This window comes from Dipodomys spectabilis, unplaced genomic scaffold (assembly GCF_019054845.1).
Source record: "Dipodomys spectabilis isolate Male_0828 unplaced genomic scaffold, ASM1905484v1 ptg000783l, whole genome shotgun sequence".
Classification (NCBI taxonomy): domain Eukaryota; kingdom Metazoa; phylum Chordata; class Mammalia; order Rodentia; family Heteromyidae; genus Dipodomys; species Dipodomys spectabilis.
Window position 1 is genome coordinate 2,664,800 of NW_024871460.1, and position 22,025 is coordinate 2,686,824.

At 46.0% G+C, this 22,025-nt stretch overlaps 1 protein-coding gene across 7 annotated transcripts in view; it reads left to right on the plus strand.

Annotated features, from left to right (window-relative positions):
• The window catches only part of Mtss1 (MTSS I-BAR domain containing 1), a 145,488-nt gene that overhangs the window by 92,461 nt on the left and 31,002 nt on the right, over positions 1-22,025 (plus strand). For all 7 annotated transcript variants that reach the window (XM_042672883.1, XM_042672885.1, XM_042672886.1 and 4 more), the window contains exons 4-5: positions 19,891-19,975; positions 21,560-21,651. In XM_042672883.1, the coding sequence (XP_042528817.1) occupies positions 19,891-19,975; positions 21,560-21,651 (177 nt within the window). The remainder of the gene's footprint in view (positions 1-19,890; positions 19,976-21,559; positions 21,652-22,025) is intronic.

Here is a 22,025-nt window from a genome sequence, read left to right on the forward strand (position 1 = left end):
TGGATATAGTTTCATATGCTCTGACAGAGCTCGGGGAGACATTGAAATTCCAGGACTCTTGCTTTTTAATTTAATTTTTCATGCAGGAAGAACAAAAGGTGTTTGAACCTTCTGGTTTTCTTTCTCTTGGGTGTGTTTTTACTGTGTGAACAGGACAGCTGAGCTTAGGGTTGTAACATCTGCTCTCAGAGACTGTAGGGGTGGGGGTGAGGGGCAGAGGGAGGCTTCATTCTATTTCTGGAGGCTTCATTCTATTTCTCTAGGAAGCAAATGGGTTGAATCCATTCACTTTGCAGGTGAATCTATCCTGCATGCTTCCCTGTATCAGGTGATGAGGCCTTTAAGAAGAATGGGAAGGCCTGCGGCAGAAATCCCTGTGGGTTATGTTGGTCAATGGCCAGCTATAATACTGGGCATCTCCTGTGTGCTGTGTCATTGCTCGGTGCTGTGGAGTTAAGAGTCACTTCACCACCCTCTATGAATGCCTGAGATTTTCTATGGTACAGCAGTTGCTTTTCTTCTACCTCCCATCTTCCTCAGGACAAAAGAGCCCATCTCTGGGTAGGAAGCCTGACCCCAAGTGTCTTTGGAGATGACAAGCTGGAGTAAATTTGAAGTGATGGACAGAGAAAATTCTGGTCTAATCTGCTGCTGTTCTCAGGCTGGAAAAAGGCCTGCAGCTTATGCCCTTCAGGGAGACGTGATGAGGATGAGGGCCGCACGACCCAGTAGCCCTCTGTTCCAAGAGTCTCTCAATCTGTGACAGTCACATCCAGCCAACTAGTGATTTCAAAAGCCTTTACGATTTCTTTTTAAGGAGGCTGAATAGACAAACCAACCCTGTTGCACACATTGGCTGCATCCCCTGCATCCCCACTGGCTTTAATGATACTCCTCCCCTATTTCCTAGTGACTTTGCTTTTCTTTTTTTTCACCACTCTGCAAATATTTCCTGGGGGCTGCTGCATGCCAGACCCCGTGCTAAGGGAGGGGAGCCCTGCCTGCAACAAGTCTAGTCTCCAAAGGGGACAAAATAAAGAGAGTGACAGTACTGTGCGATGGTTGCAGTGCCACAGAGATCTGGCCTGAATCCAAGGAGGGCCCTTGGGGGCACAGCTCAGGGATGCTGCTCAGTGTGGGTGACACCAATGAGGTCTTGAAGGGACTTGGGAGCCAGCATGGAGGTGGAGGCAGCAGAGAGGAAGAATATGTACTAGGAGGCTGCCAGGATGTTGTCACGTAGACTGTGTGTGTTGGTACTTGGTGACAATTTCGTTTCCTGTGAAGACTCTCAGATGCCTATTTAAAAAGAACATTTACAGCTCTGCCTCCTTGTTTGTTAACTTTAATAGATGTCATCTTTGTGAAATTCAGGTGAAATCTCCTCTCATGAATATTAATTTCCTCCTGCTAATCATTTACAAGGAAATGTAGCCAACATATGTCTACATCATTTGGGAGCAAAGCATTTTATCCTCAGGCTCTGCATCCTTTCTATCCTAAAAATGCCACCGTTTTGTTTCTGTACAGAGGAGGTAGTCAGACATCGTCTGACTTGTGCTGTGCATTCCCCTTGGATTCTTACAAGTGCATTTCAGCGTGCTTTTTAAGGGTGCTCTTCCTATTTGTTGTCTCCTCTTTTCTCTCCATGTCTGGGAAGGCTTGTGTTCATTGCTCTGCAGGAAAGTGAGCAGCAGTGTTCATTGTGTGTGGAAGTCACATGTGAAAAACCCCATACCTGCTGTCTCTTTGCCACACCTTGGGCTCCTGGTCCTCCCTGCCATTCTGGTGATGGCAGGGAAGTGTGGCTTCAAAGCACTGGGGATTAAGAAGAAGTTGGTGCTGGGACCTGGCTATGTTATCCCCATCATGGAAGTTCATCCTGTGATCATGTGGCAGGTGCTCATCATTGGCACAAATGAAGACCAGATGTGTTGTGAGTTACTAGAGTGTGTTTTGGGTACTCTTCTGTTTGCTTGTGAAAGATTGTACATGGGGGTGGAGGTCAAGCAGCAGCCCCAGGAGATCCTGTTACAGAAGTTACAGAAGCAGTGGGGTCTGGCACTGGGTATGGGGTTTGGAGACACAAAACCCTATCTAAACCTAACTCTCATCATTTAAGAGTCATGGCCATGCTGGCCCTTGGTGTTCATGCCTGTAATTCTAGCTACTCAAGAGGCTGAGATCTGAGGGTCATAGTTGGAATACACCCTGGGCAGGAAAGTCCCTAAGATTCTTATCTCCAATTAATCACCAGAAAAGTGGAATTGGAGCTGTGGCTCCAAGTGTTTGAGTGCTAGTCTTGAGCAAAAAGGCTCAGGGACAGCATCCAGACCCTGAGTTCAAACCCCATGACTGAAAAATAAAAAAAGAAATTATGGCATTGGGACCTAGAGCACGTTTCTTACCTTCTCTATCCAAAGACAGTTTAAGACTACGGAGAATGTCACTTTAGGAAGAATTTAAGGAATCTGCCTAGAAAAGATTCTTTTTATACAGTATTTCTTTATGTGAGACTTATGTAAAGAATCCTTTCCCCAAAGTAGAGTCAAGTGAGATAAAAGATAAAAGGCCAGGCCACTTCTTGGAAGCCTTATGGTATCTGCGCTGTGTTCCCCTCTGAAGAAGACTGGATTCTTCATTCCTACCACACCCAGTTGTCATGAGCAGCAGAACCAAAGAGCTAGCTTACTCTGCAGCAGGTTACTGCAGGCAGGGCCTATGAAACCAGGCAATAGGTTTGGTCACATGACTTTCTTTGATCTCTGAGGGCTCAAAATTTCAGAATAGCTGTAATTTTGAGAGGCCTGGTCCAGTTGGAAAGACACAGGAGTCTTCCTGGGGAGCTTTGGCTCAGGGTGGAGGACCACAGACTACACAGAGGCCCTATATGTCCCCTCTTGTCTCAGTGAAGCATCTCACATCCAAGGACAGCTTTACTGCTGCAAACATTTCAATGTCTGGATTTAGTGAGATCTTTTCTTTTCTTTCTTTCTTTTTTTTTTTTTGTCTGTTGTGGGGCTTGAACTCTGGACCCGAGCGCTGTCCCTCAGCTCTTCAGCTCAGGGCAAGTGCTCTACCACTTGAGCCACAGCACCTCTTCCTCGTGAGATCCTTTCTACAGCCTTCCATCAGGTAGCTTTTCAAGAACTTCCCCAGCTGCAGTGGTTCTCTTATAGGAAATGAAAGGACTGAACTTTTAAATTTTTTAGCCAGGATGATTAAAGTAAATGAGTTCAAGGAGTTAATAGCTCTTGGACTTAAAGGCCTACCCTTGGCCCAAATAGGCAGCCCTGCTCTCTCTCCTGGAGCCAGATCTGTTGGCCATGGAAGCAAGGGGCGGGGACCCTGCTTCTTGATGGCAGCCCCTGGCTTCTTTCATGAGACATCAAGGAAAGGCAACCCCAGCCTTTGTGGGAGACAGTCACTTTCTTGGCATTCTGGGAATGACTCTGACGAGAACCTTAGGCATGCACTTGGAGCCGCTCGCTGCTCCTGTGTGGCAGAGTTGTACACCCAACCTTGTTCTCTGAACACCAGGCATTTCCAGCTGTTGCTACACTGCTTACATAGTCCTGATTGAGAAAATATGAGGACTGGTGACAGGCTAGAGATTAGCTGAAAGGCTAGTCCTTAGGTATGGGATTTCTTTGACTTAATCTGATGTTTACTAATTGATCCCTGTTCTTAGAAAGGATTTCAAAATTTGAAATGACAAGTGAAGATACTCCTTTCAAAAGAGAAGCAGAACATTGCGCAAAGAGACAGTTGTGAAAGGCTCAGTCCTGTCCCCGAGCTGTCAGCTCAAGGCCTGAGTTATAGCAGCAAAAACAACTTCAGACCCAGTAGAGAAAGTTGTAAACGGATGTTAGGGAGCCCAGAAGGTTCTGTGCTTCTTCATCTGGGTCCCCTTCTCTATCCTGACACACAATGTAGCGTGCCACTAGCCACATGTAGGGTGTCTGACTGGTCTGGTGGCCCATGGACTTTGACTGCCAGTCGACTTTCCTATCTCTCATGCCCAGCACAGATATACAGGGGATCATTACACAATGTAGACAAGTGCAGGACATCAGGATGCACCAGACATATTGCTGGGCTGAGCTTTAAGTAATAAAGTGAAGCTGATGGATGGGTGGTTTCACTCCTGAAACAGCTCATTCACAACAGCCACAGAAGCAGCAATAATGAGATGCAAGAGGAGGAACTGCCCAAGCTGGTGATCCTCTCCTAGCAGGGTGGGTGCTGATGATCCCAGGCTCCCTTGAAGTGGGATGCCATGGGCCCTCAGTGGTGATGTCACATACTACAGCCCCGGTTCTCACAGAGCTTCTGACATCTTACAGATGATTTGCATACTTGAAGCAGGTTTCTACCATCTTCCTTGTTTTGTTCAGCCTGTCTCATAACATCCCTGTCAAAGCCTGGCCCTGCAGGCGCCCACACCTCTGACTTCCCTCTAGCATTCCCGAGGAAACATACTACCCTCTGCTACTAAGCCTGGGTTGTCTGGAGGTGTTTCACCTGAGTCACGGGTGATTAAAAAAAAAATCTCAAGGACTGGAAATATGGCTCAAGTGGTAGAGCACCTGCCTAGGAAGTATGGAGTCCTGAGTGTGAAGCCCAGTTCTGCTTGAAGAAGGAAATTCCAGTGTCAAACTAAGCTAGATCACCTGTTGGTTCTCACTCACCTTAGGTTCTCCAACTCTTAGGTGCTTCATAAAGATTCTGTAGAGAGTGGTTATAAGAAACCTCAGGGCTTATTGTTGATAATACTGTTCAGTAGATCCCTCCTTCTTTATCCACAGCCAAGTGATTGTTGTCATGGCAACACATCTGCTCCCTGGAAGGCTTTTCTAATAGCATAGAAAGGGACTCAGCACTTCCTGAGAGAGTTAATAATTATCTTCTCAAAAAACATGTTCTGAGTATTGGGGACATTTTAATGGACTCTGTTCCATCCTTTGGGGGACTTTTGAGGTCTATGTCATTCGATATCTTTAAATAAAAGACTTGATTCTTTGTTTTGCTATTATTTTTTTCTCTTGTGCAAGTTCTCACACTAAGAACCTTTATCCCATTGTTAATAATGCTTTGCACCCAGTAGGTTCTCAGTTATTTAATTTTACTTGAAAGATAGGCAGAATATCCCAGCATTGCTCTGTCTGTAATTAGATTAGAGGTTAGCTCTTGATGTCCTTCTAGAGCTCTGGAGCTTGCTGCCTTTGGGTCTTAAACCCTCACTTACTTGGTTTTCACACAGCCAAGCAGCAGGGGTGCGTGGGTAAATTGCATGTGTATAAAGAACGTCTTTTTGCTCCCTCCAGGGAGTTCAGATTTGGTTGGGCTGTGAACCCAGTAGTATCTGTTCTCCTATCAGCGATAGTATTCAAGTACAGGGGATGCAGCCCCCCCCCCCCCCCCCCGCCGACACCTGCACGCGTGGCTGGTACTGCCAGCTTGTCATGGCATTTAACTCCAGTCACACAACCCCTCAGCACAAGGCTGCAGGCTTCCGTGACCACTTCATCATACTTAGCCCAAGAGATAAGAGGTTTTATCTGAGAATAACGCATAAGAAAAAAAAAAAAGGAACAAATAGCTTTAGCTTTGTGCCTAGACCTAAAGAGTTGAGAATTATGACCCCAATCTTTCCCCCAGAACAGTGAGAGGAAACACTGGAGCCTACTGAATGAACAGATGTTGGCAGCTGCTTCCCAGTGGCAATAAATCAGACCCAACTGGTTCTCTGGGGTTGGACCATGACCTTGATAGAGCAGGGGAGGTCATTGCATTTCCCTGGCTCTTTTGCTTACTGTCAGTACACAAGGTCAATCCTCCATCCCTCAAACCCTTAGGCCTCTGGCAGCTTCCTCTTGAGCTTAATTGATGACTGAGCAATGTTCATTGATAGTTGTTTTCCTTATCTGCATCCTGTTAGGAATACACAGTTGCTAAGGTGGGTGTGAGGAGAAAGGGGGGGGATGTGGGAGAGGAAGGGCAGGAAGAGAAAGAGCAGTGGGGATTATGTAGTAAATTTTTGTCACAGTTATAGCCAGCTCTCAGAGGAATCTAATTTGGTTTAACCTCAAGGTCACCAGGATAGTCTCATAATGTCCCGTGTTCATGCAAATCTGGTGGGACTGGAAGACTGTTTTAAGGATACACTTTTTATTTCTTCTCCCTCTCTCAGCAATGGCTTCTGACAACTGAAGACTATCACTCTAAACCTTCATGTATGCAGTTCGACCTTTGCAAGATTTCATGTGCTGAGCAAATCACATTTATAAGATATAATTAAAGACCCTCTTTTTAAAAAAAAAAAAAAAAGACATATAGTAATTGTTATACTGAGGTCACATTTAAAGAAAAGATTTAGTACAATTCCAACTAAGATGAAAGGGTCATCTGCATCAATGAACAGCATGAACAGTGCCCCTGAATAAAGGAATATGGTCAGTGCCTGATGGTGCAGGTCCACCCTGACCTGGAGCCTTGACTGTGGACCCACTAGCCTGTTCCAGGTCCAGCAAGGAAAGGTGGTATGCTTTAGATCAAGCTGATGGAAGCAGATGTGCAGATGGGAAGATTCTTCTTGTCCCCTAGTTATAGATAGGACTTCTGTGTCTGCTAGGTATTTCTGTTGGCAGTTCACACCAACAACAGCCAAATGTCTCCAAGAAGGGAGTAGTTAAAAGTTTGAACTATGTACTCAGCCCTGGATGCCAGTCCTGAATTTTGTGTGACTTGGGCCAAATCACTGAATGCCTCTGAGCCCCTTTTGTCCTCATCTATAAAGTGAAGATCAAGATAGCCACATTGCAGTGATCCCTCAGAGAGGAGTGTAATGAGGTTTTTCAACAATTACATGCCACATTCCTATGAGAGCCTGTGACCCTGCTGCCTCTTAGTAAGTGGTAGCCATTCCTAATGATTTAGGAAGTAGCAGGGTTTATTTTATCATTATCTCTTAAGTCCTTGTACAATAGGGTTTCAATTCAGTATTACAGCTTATGGATACAGCGCATCTTGATCACTGTTGTCCCTTTCATAATTCTCCCCATCTCTTCCATCCCTTCAGTTTTCCAGGTGCCATTTTCATTTGTATACATTGAATATTATGATTGCATTACTTACCCTTCCCCCTCCATCTATCCTCTATTCTCTCACTACTACCCCCCCCCCCCACTACAAGTTCCAGCGTCCTAGCATTCATTTTGTTAAACTATAAGTTAATAGATCAAGAGAATTATACCATTGGAATCCTCCCCCTGCATATACCATACTTAATGATTATATTTGTGTGTAAGTACATATTGACCCTGTACATGTTTACATATATTTATAATTTAGATCTAACTGCTACATAGGAGAGAAAACATGGGTCCTTTGTCTCTCTGATCCTGACTTACTTCACTTAGCATGATTTATTTTCCCAGGTCCATCCATTTCCCTGCAAATGACGTAATGTCATTCTTCCTGAGAGATGAGTAAAATTCCATTGTATGATTTCTTCCTGCTACATGGTCTGCACATTGGGGTATAGGTCACGGATGCACAGGAGTCCTTAGAGGAGCAGAATGGTTCTCAGGCCAGGAACTTAAGAGTGTGACCTGATTCCAGGTATAAGAGGCTTTAAAGGAGTCTCAATAGAGAGTCTGCTGGTGGGCAGCAGAAGCTGGGGCTTAGGTAGAGGAGCAGCTGGAGGCTCCCTCTGTGGGACCATCCCTTTACTGAAGATAGCTTTTTCTCTGGTCCTTAACACGCTACAGCTCCTGTTGGATCTCATAACCGGCAGGACACCTGCTACCTTATCTGATGTGCTGTGAAGAATGCTAGGGAGATAAGACCCAGAGGCAGCTACTGTGAGCAGCTTATCTCTTGACAGTTAAATTTTGTGAACTAGGGAAAAAACGACATGTGGTTTTTGCATCAGGCTGCATCTACTTGAGTGGCATGAATTGGCAACCTCCAGCAAAGAGCAAGCCCTACCTAGGGGGGTTCACAGTAGCAGGTGTTGGGGAGCCATTGAGCATTTCCCAGATGATACCCTATCAAGACGTTCTTGCTCCTCTTCTGTTTTTTGTAGTGAGTGTGTGCACACACACACGCGTGTTTGTGTGCCTGTACATGTGGTTTTGTGTGTCCCTGGCATCATTCTCACTGTGTTGAAACAGCAGCAAAGGAGGAGGACTGTTGGTTTTGGTGGCTACAGTGCCCACTGGGCTGATGCCGGCAGATGGTGGTAGGGTTGTGTGTGGTTGTGTTTCCTCTGCTTTTGCAAAAGTCGTGAAGTGGGAAAAACTGAGGAGTGGGAGATTGGCTGGAAGATTGTCATCTGATCACAGCTCACATGATCTGATCTTCCAGCCCAAGTGTGGGCACAGCAGTGCCATCCAGAAATGGGGACACTGACCCTCCCAGCATTTGCTGACTGCCCGGTATTAGCTGTCTGTAAACACCAGCTGGGCCACCATCACACACTCAGCTATATACAGTAGCTGAGTAAAACAGTTTGGGGTTTTTTTGAACAGGAAATTCCACGTTTTCCCCTTACTTGAAGATCGAAACTGTTGTTAGAATTGCCATTGTGGTCTAAGGGAAGTGACACTTCCTTGGGTGGTTGTAGGGGTAGATGATTTATTTTTGAAAATCTGTGTTAAGTGTTTAAAGTACTAGTTTCTCATCTTGGTTTCCTTCATACCAGATTATACGTTTGTTGCAAGAATGTTCAAGCAATCCAAGTTGTGCATGCCAAAGAGTTTGGATAGTTTGGAAACCATAGGCACTGTGTGCTGTTCAGTGACTGGCTTAGGACGGATGGGTCCTAGGGCCAATCAGTCTAATGACATGAAAAACCAGAAACTGGCTTTCGCCCTCACTCCTTCCGCTGCCTGGAATTAAACAGAAGGCATCAAAAGGATGTTATCTTTTCCCAGTTGTTACCTTCATGTGCCCAAGGATAAAACTAAAATTCTGACCAAGACAGAAGAAATACAGTTTATTAATTTGCTTTTCACACTCTTATCTGGAGCGAGTACTTTGCCCCTTAATGAAAGTGGTGGTCTCCTCCTATAAACCAGCTGCCTGGCAAAGTATGGCTGGAGAACTTGGAGGACTTCCCTGAATAAGAGAAACCATGGCAAGGGCACGCTCCTGCAGCCAAGGAGCTGCTGCTCTGCCACTGCCAAGTACCTTCCAGCCTCAAGGTCACCGTGAAAATCCATCATTTTCAATTTTAGGAGATGAACTGTTAACTCTGGGAGCAACAGTTGTCTATTTACTTTCTAGAACACTCATTAGACCAAGGAAGCACTTCCTAAGTATTAGTTGAGAATTGGAATATTGTCCTGTCTCTGCTCTTGGCTTGAAGGTCATCTGTGGAACACATTTTACAGAGCCTCTGACAGGTGGCCAGTGACTCTTGCCTGTAATCCTAGCTAGAGTACTCAAGAAGCTGAGATCCGAGAATCATCATTCGAAGCCAGCTCAGAGAGGTAAAGCTGTGAGACACTTTCTCCTATTAAATATGTGCTTGCACTCGCGCCCACGTGCACAGATAGACACACACACAAGCACACACAGTATCAGAACTGGAGCTGTGTTTCAAGTGGTAGAGTGCTAGTCTTGAGCCAAAAAGCTAAGGGATAGCACCTGAGCCCTGAGTTCAAGCCCCAGTACCAGTATAATACACTCATACCCCCAAAACAATAACAAAAACCCAAACCTACATGCATTGTTCGGTTGGTCTGGCTCTAGCTGTTCACCTTTTGGATTTTCCCCTTAGTCTCAGCCTTAGATGTAGAGCCTGATCTTCATTTGGTAGAGAGTCACATTGAACTTTTTTAGGCTCTTTACTATTAGAATCCAGGCTTTCACTCAGATGCCATTCTGTCACACTGTCCTTCCTTCCTTCAAAGCCTATACACTCAGCACTTGATGCTGTAAAGCAAAAGAATCCAGAAACAGGCCAAGGAGATGATGGAAGGTGTGTGTGTGGGCTCAGCTTTATGGTCCAGTCTGAGTCTCACTCTGTGTGTGTCCGTGTTCACATGTGCAGAGCTGGTTTAGCTGGGGTCAGTGCAAGCCTTCTGACATCCTCCTAGGCAGCAGATGGTATACACAGCCATGTTCCGCTCACCCAGCCAGAGTGGCAGCTGATGCACGCTGAGGCGACTTCTGTGATGCAGTGCCCAAGCTGGCCTCCAGCTGTTGTCAAGGTGAAGACACCTGACATTTCAAGACTTCCGGGCTCTCTGAGGACAGGCTTGAGAGGGAGGAGAGAGACTGTTGCCTTACCTGTAGAAACCCGAACACCACAGTCTGCTGAGACTATTGCAGAAATGGTCCAGAATGCTTCTGATTGTCCCATGACAGTCCTGAGCACTCATTTCAATGCCAACTTTGCTGTAGCTTCCTGACTAGAAGGAAACTAGTGCTACAGCTGTTTGGAATGCTGCAATATAAGACTAAACAGCAGAGGAAGACTCAGAGCCAGAGCCACTTTGAAAAGCAGTATGTGCAGAGCACAGTGTGGTCAGCCTCCTGCCTGAGTGACGGAGGCCCAAGAGGTCCCAGCACTACACATTCCAGTTTGGACCATTGACTGTCAATGAATTCTCAGGAAACCTTCCCAGGCCAGCACTGAGGACTGCTCCTGACATGTGTGGGAGAAGGAACGATTCTGTCCTGCTGCCTTGGATACACTTACAGCCGGGGCTTTCCTACTATAGGGACATAGATCTCCCACCCAGGTGACAGCCGTGTCCAGGAGTCAGTTGTATATCCTCCCAAGCCTGCACTCAGTGCCAGTTGAAAAACTGCCACTAAACCATTGGGATAAAAGTGTGAAAATCAAGATAGATTGTTTCTACAAAATAAGCAGGAGCTGAGTACTAGCAGTGGCTCACGCCTGTAATCCTAGCTGAGTCAGGAGGCTGAGTGCTAAGGGTTGTAGTTCAGAGCCAGCCCAGACAGGGAAGTTGGTGAAACTATTTCCAATTAACCAGTAAAAAGAAGCCAGAAGTGGAGTGAAAAAGCTAAGAGGCAGCACCCAGACCTTCAGTTCAAGTCCCAGCACCAGCGCGCGCGCACACACACACATACAGAATAATGAGGCTCTGGAGGTGGCAGGTCTAGCTTAGTGGGTAAAGCACTTGCCTAGCGTATGTGAGGCCCTGGGTTCAGTACAAGCAACACAGAACTGAATGATAGATGATCGTTCAGTTGATCATAGATGCTGATAGATGGTATGTTTGGGGTATGATACGTGCAGCAAACTTGACTTGAAACAGCAGGCAGCACACTCAGTTTTTAAGAGTACAACCATCAACATTTGAGTCTCAGCAAGTCAGACGCTTGCCCAGGACCACACGATCAGTTTGTGAGCCACATTAATGGCTCTTAACCCTTTATAGTTTCTTGACTTCTTCTCCTCTCAACTTGGGAGATAGCAAAGAATTTGTGCCAACACTTGGGATTGGGCATTGTGAAAATGCTATGGAAACTGGTTTGTAGGCTATGTGATGTCCTGTATCACCAAGCTTGTAAGTTGTATGTGGCATGGAGTGGAGAGAGATGGGAAGAGAGCTGCTAGGGAGAATCCAGACTCTTTTTGAAGGTTAGTGGGGAAGGGCATTACTTACCTCAATACATGAGTTTGGGAGTAGATGAAACAAACAGGTAAAAATGCCATAGGGGGACCTAGACTCACATTTAGGGTGTTTGGAGTATGTGGTGGTTATGTGCCTCTCACAGATCTTTTCAACTTGTAACCAAGGGAGCAGTTCTCCCAGGGTGTCTCGGTGGGCTACCTGCAGAGGGCACACGACCAAACTCTTGTTTTTGCTCACTGGCCGGCAGAGAGTGTTCCCCGAGGTGAAGGGAGGCAAGGCTTGCGTGGCTTCTGTTTTGTGTTAGAGATCACAGATCTTCAGTCCTTGGGGCTGGTTGTGTGCAGTGACGGTGTCCAGTTAGAAGTCCATCCTCATTAGTGGATGGAGGTTACCTCAAGTTCTAAGGTGTCTTACAGCACCATGGGGAATGGTGGGGAGAGGGAGATGTTCCACAGCCTTCGATCTTGCCTGCTCTGGGTTCTCAAAAACTCTTCCCTAATTATTTGTGTGTGTCTCGTGTTTTGGACTGGAATATCAGCTGCCCCAGTTAAAGTGTCCCTAAGGCTGTGTGTTTAGATGAATGTTCCTTCAGCTATGAATGGGATATTTTCTTCATTATGGAAACACCAGTTGCCTATTGGTCTGTGCTTGTTGGGGGAAATGGGCAGGGGTGAGGGGGGGTGGGGTGTCAGCAGACTTCATAGCTAGCCTGTCTCCTAGGATGAGTGTTTGTGACCGGGAAATGCCTGACTTCCCAGATCCTGCTCTCCTTGCAGGAAGAGGGCACCAGTTTCCCCAGGCCAGAGCTTCCCAACAGAGATGAGTTGGCCATCTAGGAAATGTGGGGTGAAGTCTGGAGACATTTCTGGTTTCTATGAAAGGGGCACAGAGGGATGAGTGTCCCTGGTGGCTGCAATGTAGAGGGCAAAGATGCTGTGACATGTCTTACAATGCCCAGGATATAAAAATAATTCTCTGGCCGGGCACTGGTGGCTCACACCTGTAATCCTAGCCACTCAGGAGGCTGAGATCTCAGGATCCCAGTTCAAAATCAGCCCCAGAGGGAAAGTTCATGAGACACTTATCTCCAATAAACCACCAGAAAATCGGAAGTGGCACTGTGGATCAAGTGGTAGAGCGCTAGCTTTGACCTAGAATGCTGAGGGACAGCGCCCAGGCCCAGAATTCAAGTCCTGTGACTGACAACCCCCCCCCCCCCCCAAAAAAAGGTTCTCTGTTCAACAAAGAATGAACCAGTTCAGAATGGCAGCAGATCGCCAGGGATAGCCAGGTGCCCTTGGCTCCCACCTGTAATCCTAGCTACTCAGGAGGCTGAGATCTCAGGATTGTGCTTTGAAGCCAGCCCAGGCAGACAGTTCAGAGACTCTGGTCTCCAGTTAACCAGCAAAAAGCCAGAAATGTGGCTCAAATGGTAGAGTGCCAACTTTAAGCTAAGAAACCCAAGCCTTGAGGTCAAGGCCTAATATTAGCATGCATGCATGTATGCACATGTGTACACACACACATGTGCGTGTGTGCTCACGCACATACACACACACACACATACACACAATCAACAGAGCTGAGGTAGAGAGACCCCCCATCTCACGCAGTCTCCAACCCTGCAGAGGTTCCAGAGAGCATTTTCCTGTCCAGTGCCTGTCTGAGTCCTCATTAGCTTTCCGACAGTATCAGCTGTCCGAGGGACAGCTGAGACACACAGTGACTTATTGTACCCCTGCGCTTCACCAAAGCAGTTTCTAAACCTTGCTTCCTGGAGCCATGCCCCTCCCTGCCACAGAAGGCAGCCTGACAGAGAGGCCTTCAGTCTTCCTGCTGCCACCTGCCCACACTGTGGCAGGAGACCGCAGGCCCATTAGGCCCCTGCTGAGTGGGGAGATGGAAAGGCTGCAAATGAGGCGGCTTGCAGGGACAGGACAATGTCACTCAATGGCTGCCACTGTCCTGCCTTTCTCTGCAGGCCCACTGGAGCTGGTGGCAAGTCGGTGGGGGTTAGCCACTTCTCACTGTGGAGAGGAAGGCGCAGTGATTGGTGGTAGCCTTGACCCTCCTGATTTCCTTCTCACTTGCCAGAAAATATGCATGAAACGTCAGTGTGTCTGTGCTCAGTTGGGGATGTCTCTGGCCTGTCGTAGCAGGAAAGTGTTTTAGTGTCTGTCGCAGCAGGGTTTGCATCTGCACATCCTGCCCCTTTGCTTACTGCAGGGTTCCAGGGCTTCCGGGGTCTTCATTGATAAACCGCATGGTAGAGCCGACCTCCTCAGGTAGCCGTGCAGATCCTGTGCCCTGTACCGGGTCACCTCAGAGGCTCAGCCTTCACTGCCTTTGGAATCACTTTGCTCCTGGCTGAGTGGTAGATCCTTATTATGGGTTGTATTGTGGTGCTCCTCCCTCCCAAAGGATAGAGTGAAGTCTTAATTCCTGGCATCTGTGAAAGTGCCAGCACGTCTTTGCAAATGCAGTCAGGTTAGAGTGAGGTGGTTTTTTTTTTTGTTTGTTTTTTTGGGGGGTCCGGTTGTGGGGCCTGAACTCCCCCCCCCCCCCACAGAATACCCGAGAAGACACAGGACACATAGGAGGGGGTGGGCCTAGGACCACAGAAGCAGAGATTGGAGTGCTGAGGTGCCAACTGGAATTGCCAGAGCTACTAGAAATGGAAGCAAGGAGGAGGCAAGGAGCGTGGGTGTGGGTGAAGGGGGGTAGGGGGTGTCCCTCCTATGCTTTTCAGAAAGAGCTTGGTCCTGCCGACATCTTGATTTCAGAATTTGAGCCTCCAGAACTATGAGGAATATTTTAGTTATTTAAGCCAGCTGGTTTGGTGCACTTGGTTACCCAAGCTAATACTATACTCAGCAGGTAAGCACTGGTGGAATTTAGGGTCTCCATGTGCAAATGCATAGTATATGCCCCAACATTCATTCTTTGATAGTCTGGCTCCTGGGATATTTTTCCTATTATTATTGTTGTTGTTGTTGCTAGTCGTAGGGATTGAACTCTGGCCTTGGTGCTGTCCCTGAGCTCCTGTGGAGTAAGACTAGCACTCTACCACTTGAGCCACAGCTGCATTTCCAGCTTTTTATATGATTAATTGGAGATTAGAGTCTTATGGACTTCTGTGCTGTTTTTGAACGGAGATCCTCAGATCTCCGCCTCCTGAGTAGCTAGGATTATAGGTGTGAACCATTGGTGCCCAGCTTATTATTATTATTATTAATTATGTCTGAAGTTTGAACTCAGGGCTTTGCACTTGTTAGGCAAGCACTCTTATCACTTGAGCTACATCCCCACCCTCCCTCCTACCTTCCATGCTTTTTAGTTTATTTCTGTCAGTTGTCTCCTTGGCAGATTAACCCATTTGGATCACTATTTTTTGTGGTACTCTGCTAAGTTTTTTTTTTTTTTAACTTTTTTTTTTTATTATGGGAGGAAATTCTGCTAGGTACTACCTTGAACATAATTGTCTTTGGCCATAGACTGTTTGTGCATCCCTGGGCATCAGACAGAATGACATTTCTTTTGGAAATGGATTGATTCCTGGTTCTGGTAGGAAGTACAAGAGGATATTATTCAGTTTCCTCTTCTCATTTCTACTGACAAGAAACAGAATCAAAGCAAAATAGCTTGGCGAATAAGGAAGTGAATGCTGCTGCAGAATAGGAGGCCAAGGCTCAGGGAGGAGGAGAGGATGGTTCTGTGGGAAGGCTGAAAGAGCTTGCAGAGTTTCTCCCTATCATCTGCCATAGGATAAGCCTAAGGCCCCACAGCTGTAAAGATGGTGTACCGCAGTGGCCAGATACCTTGCTTTCTTGTTCGTATTTTGTGAGTCTCTTTGATGTGTTTCTCTTAACATCAGTGTTTACCCGGCAGCCTCCCCAGCCCCCTTCTCTCCATGTGTTTTTCCCATTCCGGAACCACCTTCTGCCAAAGGGGACAGGGTTAGCATCCTTTTAGCTTGAATGGGTGTTGCATCATCAACCACGGGGCTTCAAGTTCATAACTCTTGTTCATCTTGGCTAGGCAGAGTAAGGTGCTGGAACGGTGATTGGGTCCTAATCCCCAGGACCTGTGAATAGGTACAGATCACATCAATAGGCCCTCTGCAGATGTGATTTGGTCAAGAATTTTGCAAGGAGGGCCATTATCCTTGGGTTGATCCAGATGGCTGGGTATAATGACAAGGCTTCTTATAAGAAGAAGGTGGCAAGGAAAATCAGAGAGTGAAGACATAAGAGCAGAGGTGGAAGTCAGAGAGAAAAGATGCCACAACTCTAGCTCTGAAGATTGAGAAAGGGGCCATAAGACAAAGAATGGAGGCAGCTTTTAGAAGCCAGAAAAGATCCCAGAAGGATCCGTCAACACCTCGGTTTTAGGCCCATGACACCCATTTTAACATCCAGAACTATAGGACAACACATCTGCATTACCACTTTTGTAGATAATTTGTTACAGCAGCACGAGAAAACACATACTCTTATCATTTCTCTAGACTGAGCATGAATCCATATAGACCTTTTCTAAGGTGAAGCATCTCATACCTACTTTGAATTTCAATACTCCCATAAAAATACCCAACTTAGGAAATAAACAAAAGGTAAACCAATCTCTAGTCCAGCTTCCAGAGAAGAGCAAGCAGGCTGATGATTTACTTTCAGAATGCTAAAGGTTTTTTTTTTTTTTTTGACTGCTGCATTCATCACCAGTGCTGGTGCTGGAAACTCAGAAATAAATAAGACCTTATTCCCGGTCACAAGTGGTCAAGTGTCTCAACCCCGCCATTGGATTCCATAAATATTCTCACTGTCAAGTTGAATCTCTTCCAAATGTCTTCTCTTTCTCTTTGTAGCTACAGCCAGTTTCCTCTGATTCAAACCTACTGATTTTTTGTTGTTGTTGTTGTTGGGGCATGGGTCAGGAGAGAAGAAGAGGTTGTGAAGCCCGTATCCAGATAGACCTATTAATAGGGTACCCATGATACTCTGAGATCAGCAGATTCCAGCCCTGGGTGCTGGATGTCATCTGCCTCCTGCCCTTGTGCCAGTTGGACAGAGATACTGCTGTTTGGATTGGGGTGTGTGTGTGTGTGTGTGTGTGTGTGTGTGTCTGTGTGTTTATTTCCTGCCTTCTATGGAGCTTCCTGTTCTGCAGAAGCAGAATACTGGTATATCACATACATTGTGATAAAAAAAAAAATTGCACGACTGTTTCATAGTTCCCCTGCTTGGAGGAAAGACCTGAGTTTTCCTGAGGATGAAATAAATCTTTGAAAAATAATCTGAGATACTGGGGTGGAGAAATGGAGTGGGGGGGGGGGGGCGGGAATCAGTCTTTGATTGGATCCTTTCCAGCCTCCTAATTCCATGCCCATTTCCTTGGGCTTTAAGCCAATTAGTCCCCCTCACTGAGCTCTGTGTAGTACCTTAGCCAGGTTGGCGTTCACCTTATGGTAATAATTAAACAGCTTTGGGTGTCAGGAACCAAAATTTGAGAGCTGGTTGTACAAAATTCTAATACCCAAACTAGTGTGTATATGTGTGAGTTTAGTTTAGTGTTTTTTCATCGTTGTCTGCATGGATTGCACCAACTCTGAAGATGGAGCTTGCTTGAGTTTTCCTTACCAGACATAGAACTCGAGGCACTTTTATTTGAGGTACTTTTCTTGAATATGAATTGGGCATAAGAGTAATACCAGTGCATCAGAGAATATTGTGAAGGTTGAATGAGTTTAAGTGTGCAAGGTACTTTGGCTATTACCCAAACAACCTGAAGCACCACACAGTGGCACATCTTCCCATGGCTGTGAATATTTCTCTAGCATTTTAAATGGCTATGCACTAGTCTATTGAGTGGCTGTGTGCTGTAGCTTATTTAACTAGATTCCTATAATGGGATTTTGTTTCTAGGGTTTAAAAAATAATATAAACAATATTTCCATGACTACCCTCAGAGGTAAAAATTTGTTCTCATCCTTAATTATTACCTCAGGTAAAATTTCCAGGCTTTAGAATTGCTGGATCAAAAAGGATACATATTCTTAAAGCATTTTTTGATAGTTGCTACTGAATTTTTCCCTCCAGGAAAGTAATAGTCCTACCAGCAATGAATGTGTGTGCCAATTTTCTTGTGTGGCCATGTTATTAACTTTTAATCAAATGAAGGCCCAGGAAAGAAAAAAAAGGAAGATATTTCCCTGGGGATAAACCGCTCCTCATCCTTGCTTATAAGCAATAAAAGCTCCAAGAACCTGGAGAAGGGTCATGAAGGCAAGTAGCTCATGTGAGCATAGCGCCCTCTTCCGGCTGTCCCTGGTACAGACAAGATCAGTGGTAGATGGCGTTGCTGAGATCAGCACCAGTAATTACCCTTTAGGCTTTGGGTGAAGGTGCCAGGAAGAAGGGCACACCATTTTAAAAAGATTTGTAGTTGCTTAAAAAGGCAGCCTCTGTTGGCACTTCTTGCTTGAATTCTTTTGAGGCACTGGTTCTCAGCAGTCACCTGGTATCATCTGGAGACACATTTTAGGTGTCATAAATCTGAAGGGAACAGCAGGGGACCTTGCTATGGGCTTCTAGTGGGTCAAGGCCAAGGATGCAGCTAAACATGTAACAGTGCAGCCCACAGCAAATGTCAGTAGTGTTCAGGTTGGGAATCCTTGACTTTGAGGAGTAGCAGAATTTCTCTGAGAAAATTACTTTCTTTTTATTTTTCAGGCTAAAATAAAATATAGAAATTTGATTATTGAATTTGTTGCAATAATAATAATAGTTGTTGTTGTTGTTGAGTTGTAGAAACCTGTTAGCTTTACAGAATAAAATGGAAAACTGGTCAGACTGAAACTATAAGTCAATATTTCTCTAAGAAAGAGCAGAACAAAATACAGCCCATATTAAAAGTGTGTTAAAAAGATAGGGTTTTTTCTTCTTCCTGTTGGTCTGACTTGGTTAAACCTGCTGTGAATTCCTGTGCCCTCCCCTGAAAGGCCTTGTCTGTTAAAAATAGTGCTTTATTGACACTTTCCACTGATCTCACAGTGCTGGTGTTTTCCTAACATTTCTAATTGTGCCTTCCAGTGTTGGGTGTGCAATTAGCATCTGAGGCTGCAATTAACTCCCCCCCCACCCCCCCCCAGTAAATGCTGACTCAAGCCTTGTGTGTAAGAGGAGGAGAGGAAGAAGAACTTGAAGAATAATCTTGGAGAAGGGTGTGCCTGAGGGAGCATGTGGCAAGAATTTCGGGAAAATCAAACCATGCCTCAGCTTCCTCCCACATTTTCTGAACTTGAAGACTTTTTATCACTGGCGTCACCCAACCCCGATTCCAGAACGTCCTGGCCTTCCATTTGTGCTAGCCCTGCTGTTCCCTAAATCACTTGTATTTTAGAACTCATATCTTGAAATAATGAACTAGAGTGGTCCCTAAGCGATTCTAAATAATGTTGAACATTGTTTGACCAGAAATGGGGATGGAGGACCTCTTTCTCCTAAATATCAGGTAGTATTTTGATTGTCTTCTACAAAGAAGTTTTTTTTATTTTTGGTCCGGTCGTGGGGCCTGAACTCTGGGCCTGGGCGCTGTCCCTCAGCTCTTCAGCTCAAGGCTAGTGCTCTACCACTTGAGCCACAGCACCACTTCCGGCTTTTTTCTTTTTGCTTATGTGGTGCTGAGGAATCGAACCCAGGGCCTCAGGCATGCAAGGCAAGCGCTCTACCACTGAGCCAACTTCCCAGCCCCTACAAAGAAGTCTTTGTGTTTTTTTCAATCTACAAATCCCACTGATAGGTAAAATTGATTTCTGACTCACCCGCATTACAAAAATAAGTAGATTAGAAAATGCCAGGTCATGGCTGGGTATCTGTGGCTCATACCTGTATTCTTAGCTGCTCAAGAGGCTGAGATCTGAGGAACATGGTTTAAAGTCAGGGCAGGAAAGACTTTGAGACTCTTACCTCCAATTAAGCACCACAAAAGCTGGAAGTGGAGCCATGGCTCAAATGGTACAATGGTACTTTGGAGTAAAAAAGCTGGAGGACAGTGCCCAGGACCAGCACAGCAATGAAACTATCAGATCATGTCATATGTAGGAAGAGTAACCTTAGTTGTGGTAATGTACAAACATCACATATGTGTATGTTTACACATGGATATACATGTCCATGAGGTCCAGGTTGGAGCAGTGGCTTCTATGTTTTACATGTGGTTAAACTCTCCAAGTCTTGGGGATAGCTGTCCCTGACTTGTGTCTCCATTGTTTTTTCAGGTGGTACCAGGGAGATCGGCTCGGCGCTCACCAGGATGTGCATGCGACACAGAAGCATAGAAACCAAGCTCAGGCAGTTTTCAAGGTGAGAAGCATGCTTTTCCCAGATCCCAGACCCACTTGCTGGTTTCAGGGGAGGGAATCAGTCATAGTATAGTGTTCTTCACCATGAGTAGCACTGGCCTCGCCCATTATTTAAATCTCCACGGTGCACAGTCCATTTCCTGATGCAGCTCAGTCACTGAAAGAGTCTGTGTTGGGCATCTGCGTGCCAGGCGCTGGTTTAGCACTGATCGCACAGTGGAGAACCAGCGGAGACCCCTGACCCTGAGAGTCTGTTCTTCCCCATGGGTCATCTCCATACCCTGGTCTTGATCTCTCTTTGCCTCCTACAAAGTGCGGAGCTGATGTATTCTGCTCTAAGAGCCCCTACGCCTCCTGCCCTACAGGCGCCTCTTCCTTTTTTTTAAAAAAAATTATTGTTATAAAGTTGATGTACAGAGGGGTGACAGATAATGAGTACATTTCTTTTTGGACAATGTCACCCCCTTCCCTCGCTCTCTCCCAGTTTTTCCCTCCTGTCTCCACCCTCAAGTTGTATAGTTCATTTTCCACATAGTGTCCAGTGTGTACCATGGCTGCATTTGTTCACCTTTGTTGCAGGGGCCTCTTAGAAGGAGCGACTGTGCATTAAAGAGGGACATGTACTACACACCGACTTGTGTTCTTGCCCCACTGAGAGAGGAGGGGTAGGGCACAGAACCCTCCCTGCCATCTTCCCAGCTGGGAACAGCTGTAATTTGAAGTCACGAGATGCTCAAAGGAAATGGATCGCTTTTCTCCAATTAGATCAGCCTAATGCAGTAGTGCCCCTATAGTCCTGTTTGGGAGAGTCCACAGAGAAAAGAGGGTATACCTGGAGATTCCTGTATTTCCTGGATGATCCAGAAGCTCAGAGGACAGCCTAAGAAATTTCCAGATCTGTTGTTCATCCTTCTTTTTCTCCAGGCTGTGCCCCAACTACTGTACCTTCATGACTCTCAGTCTTGCTTGCATATCAGAACCTTGGACCTTTTTAAAAAATAGCAGTGCTTGGCCCTTACTCTCAAAGTTGTTTTTTTTTTTGGTGGGGGGGGTCTGGTTGTGGGACCTGAACTCTGGGCCTGGGAGCTGTCCCTCAGCTCTTCAGCTCAAGGCTAGCGCTCTACCACTTGAGTCACAGCGCCACTTCCGGGTTTTTTCTTTTTTTTTTTTTGCTTATGTGGTGCTGAGGAATCGAACCCAGGGCCTCATGCATGCAAGGCAAGCGCTCTACCACTGAGCCAACTCCCCAGCCTCTCAAAGTTTTTATACAGGACATTGGGAAGCCCTTTGGGACTTCCTGTTGGTGGCTGTGGGCCCCATGTTTCTGCAGTGTAGCAGAAGAAATGAGAAGAGGGCTCACTCGAGCCAGTCCCACTTGTAGAGCTCCTTAATGAATAGTCATGGAGTTGAGCATACTGAGAGCAGAGCTGTCCAGGAACTGGGATTTCAGTGGGAATGTTGGCTTATCTTACCTTTACTTGCTCCAAGAATTGCAATTTAAGCATGTTTTGACAACCAGATAGGAGTCTTGACAACAGGAAGTATCTGTTTTAATTTCTTCTTTTCTTTCTCTTGGGGCCAAAAGTGCTCTGATTGATTGTCTGATCAACCCACTTCAAGAGCAGATGGAAGAATGGAAGAAAGTGGCCAACCAGCTGGACAAGGACCATGCGAAAGGTGTGTGGCATGAGGTTGGCCTGTCATAGCCCTTATGGTCTCTGGAGCTGTGGGGTTGCTGGTGTGGCTCAGTGCTTCTGCTGGGTTTATTGGTGTCACCTAGTCAGGACTCTCCCTGTCCCTGCTTCTTCCGTGGGTGTTTTAGTCAGTGTCAGGGACAAGGCTTCGAAAGTGGTCACATTGCAAGACGGAGGGTTGGGGGGCTTTTGTTTGTTTGATGATATTTGGGTTTTAAACTTAGGGCCTCACATTGGCTAGGCAGGCACACATTTTACCACTTAAGCCACCCCACCAGCCCCTTGTTATACGTTGATTCTTTTTTTAGATAGGGTCTCACTTTATTTCTGGGCTGGCCTAGACCATGATCATCCTGT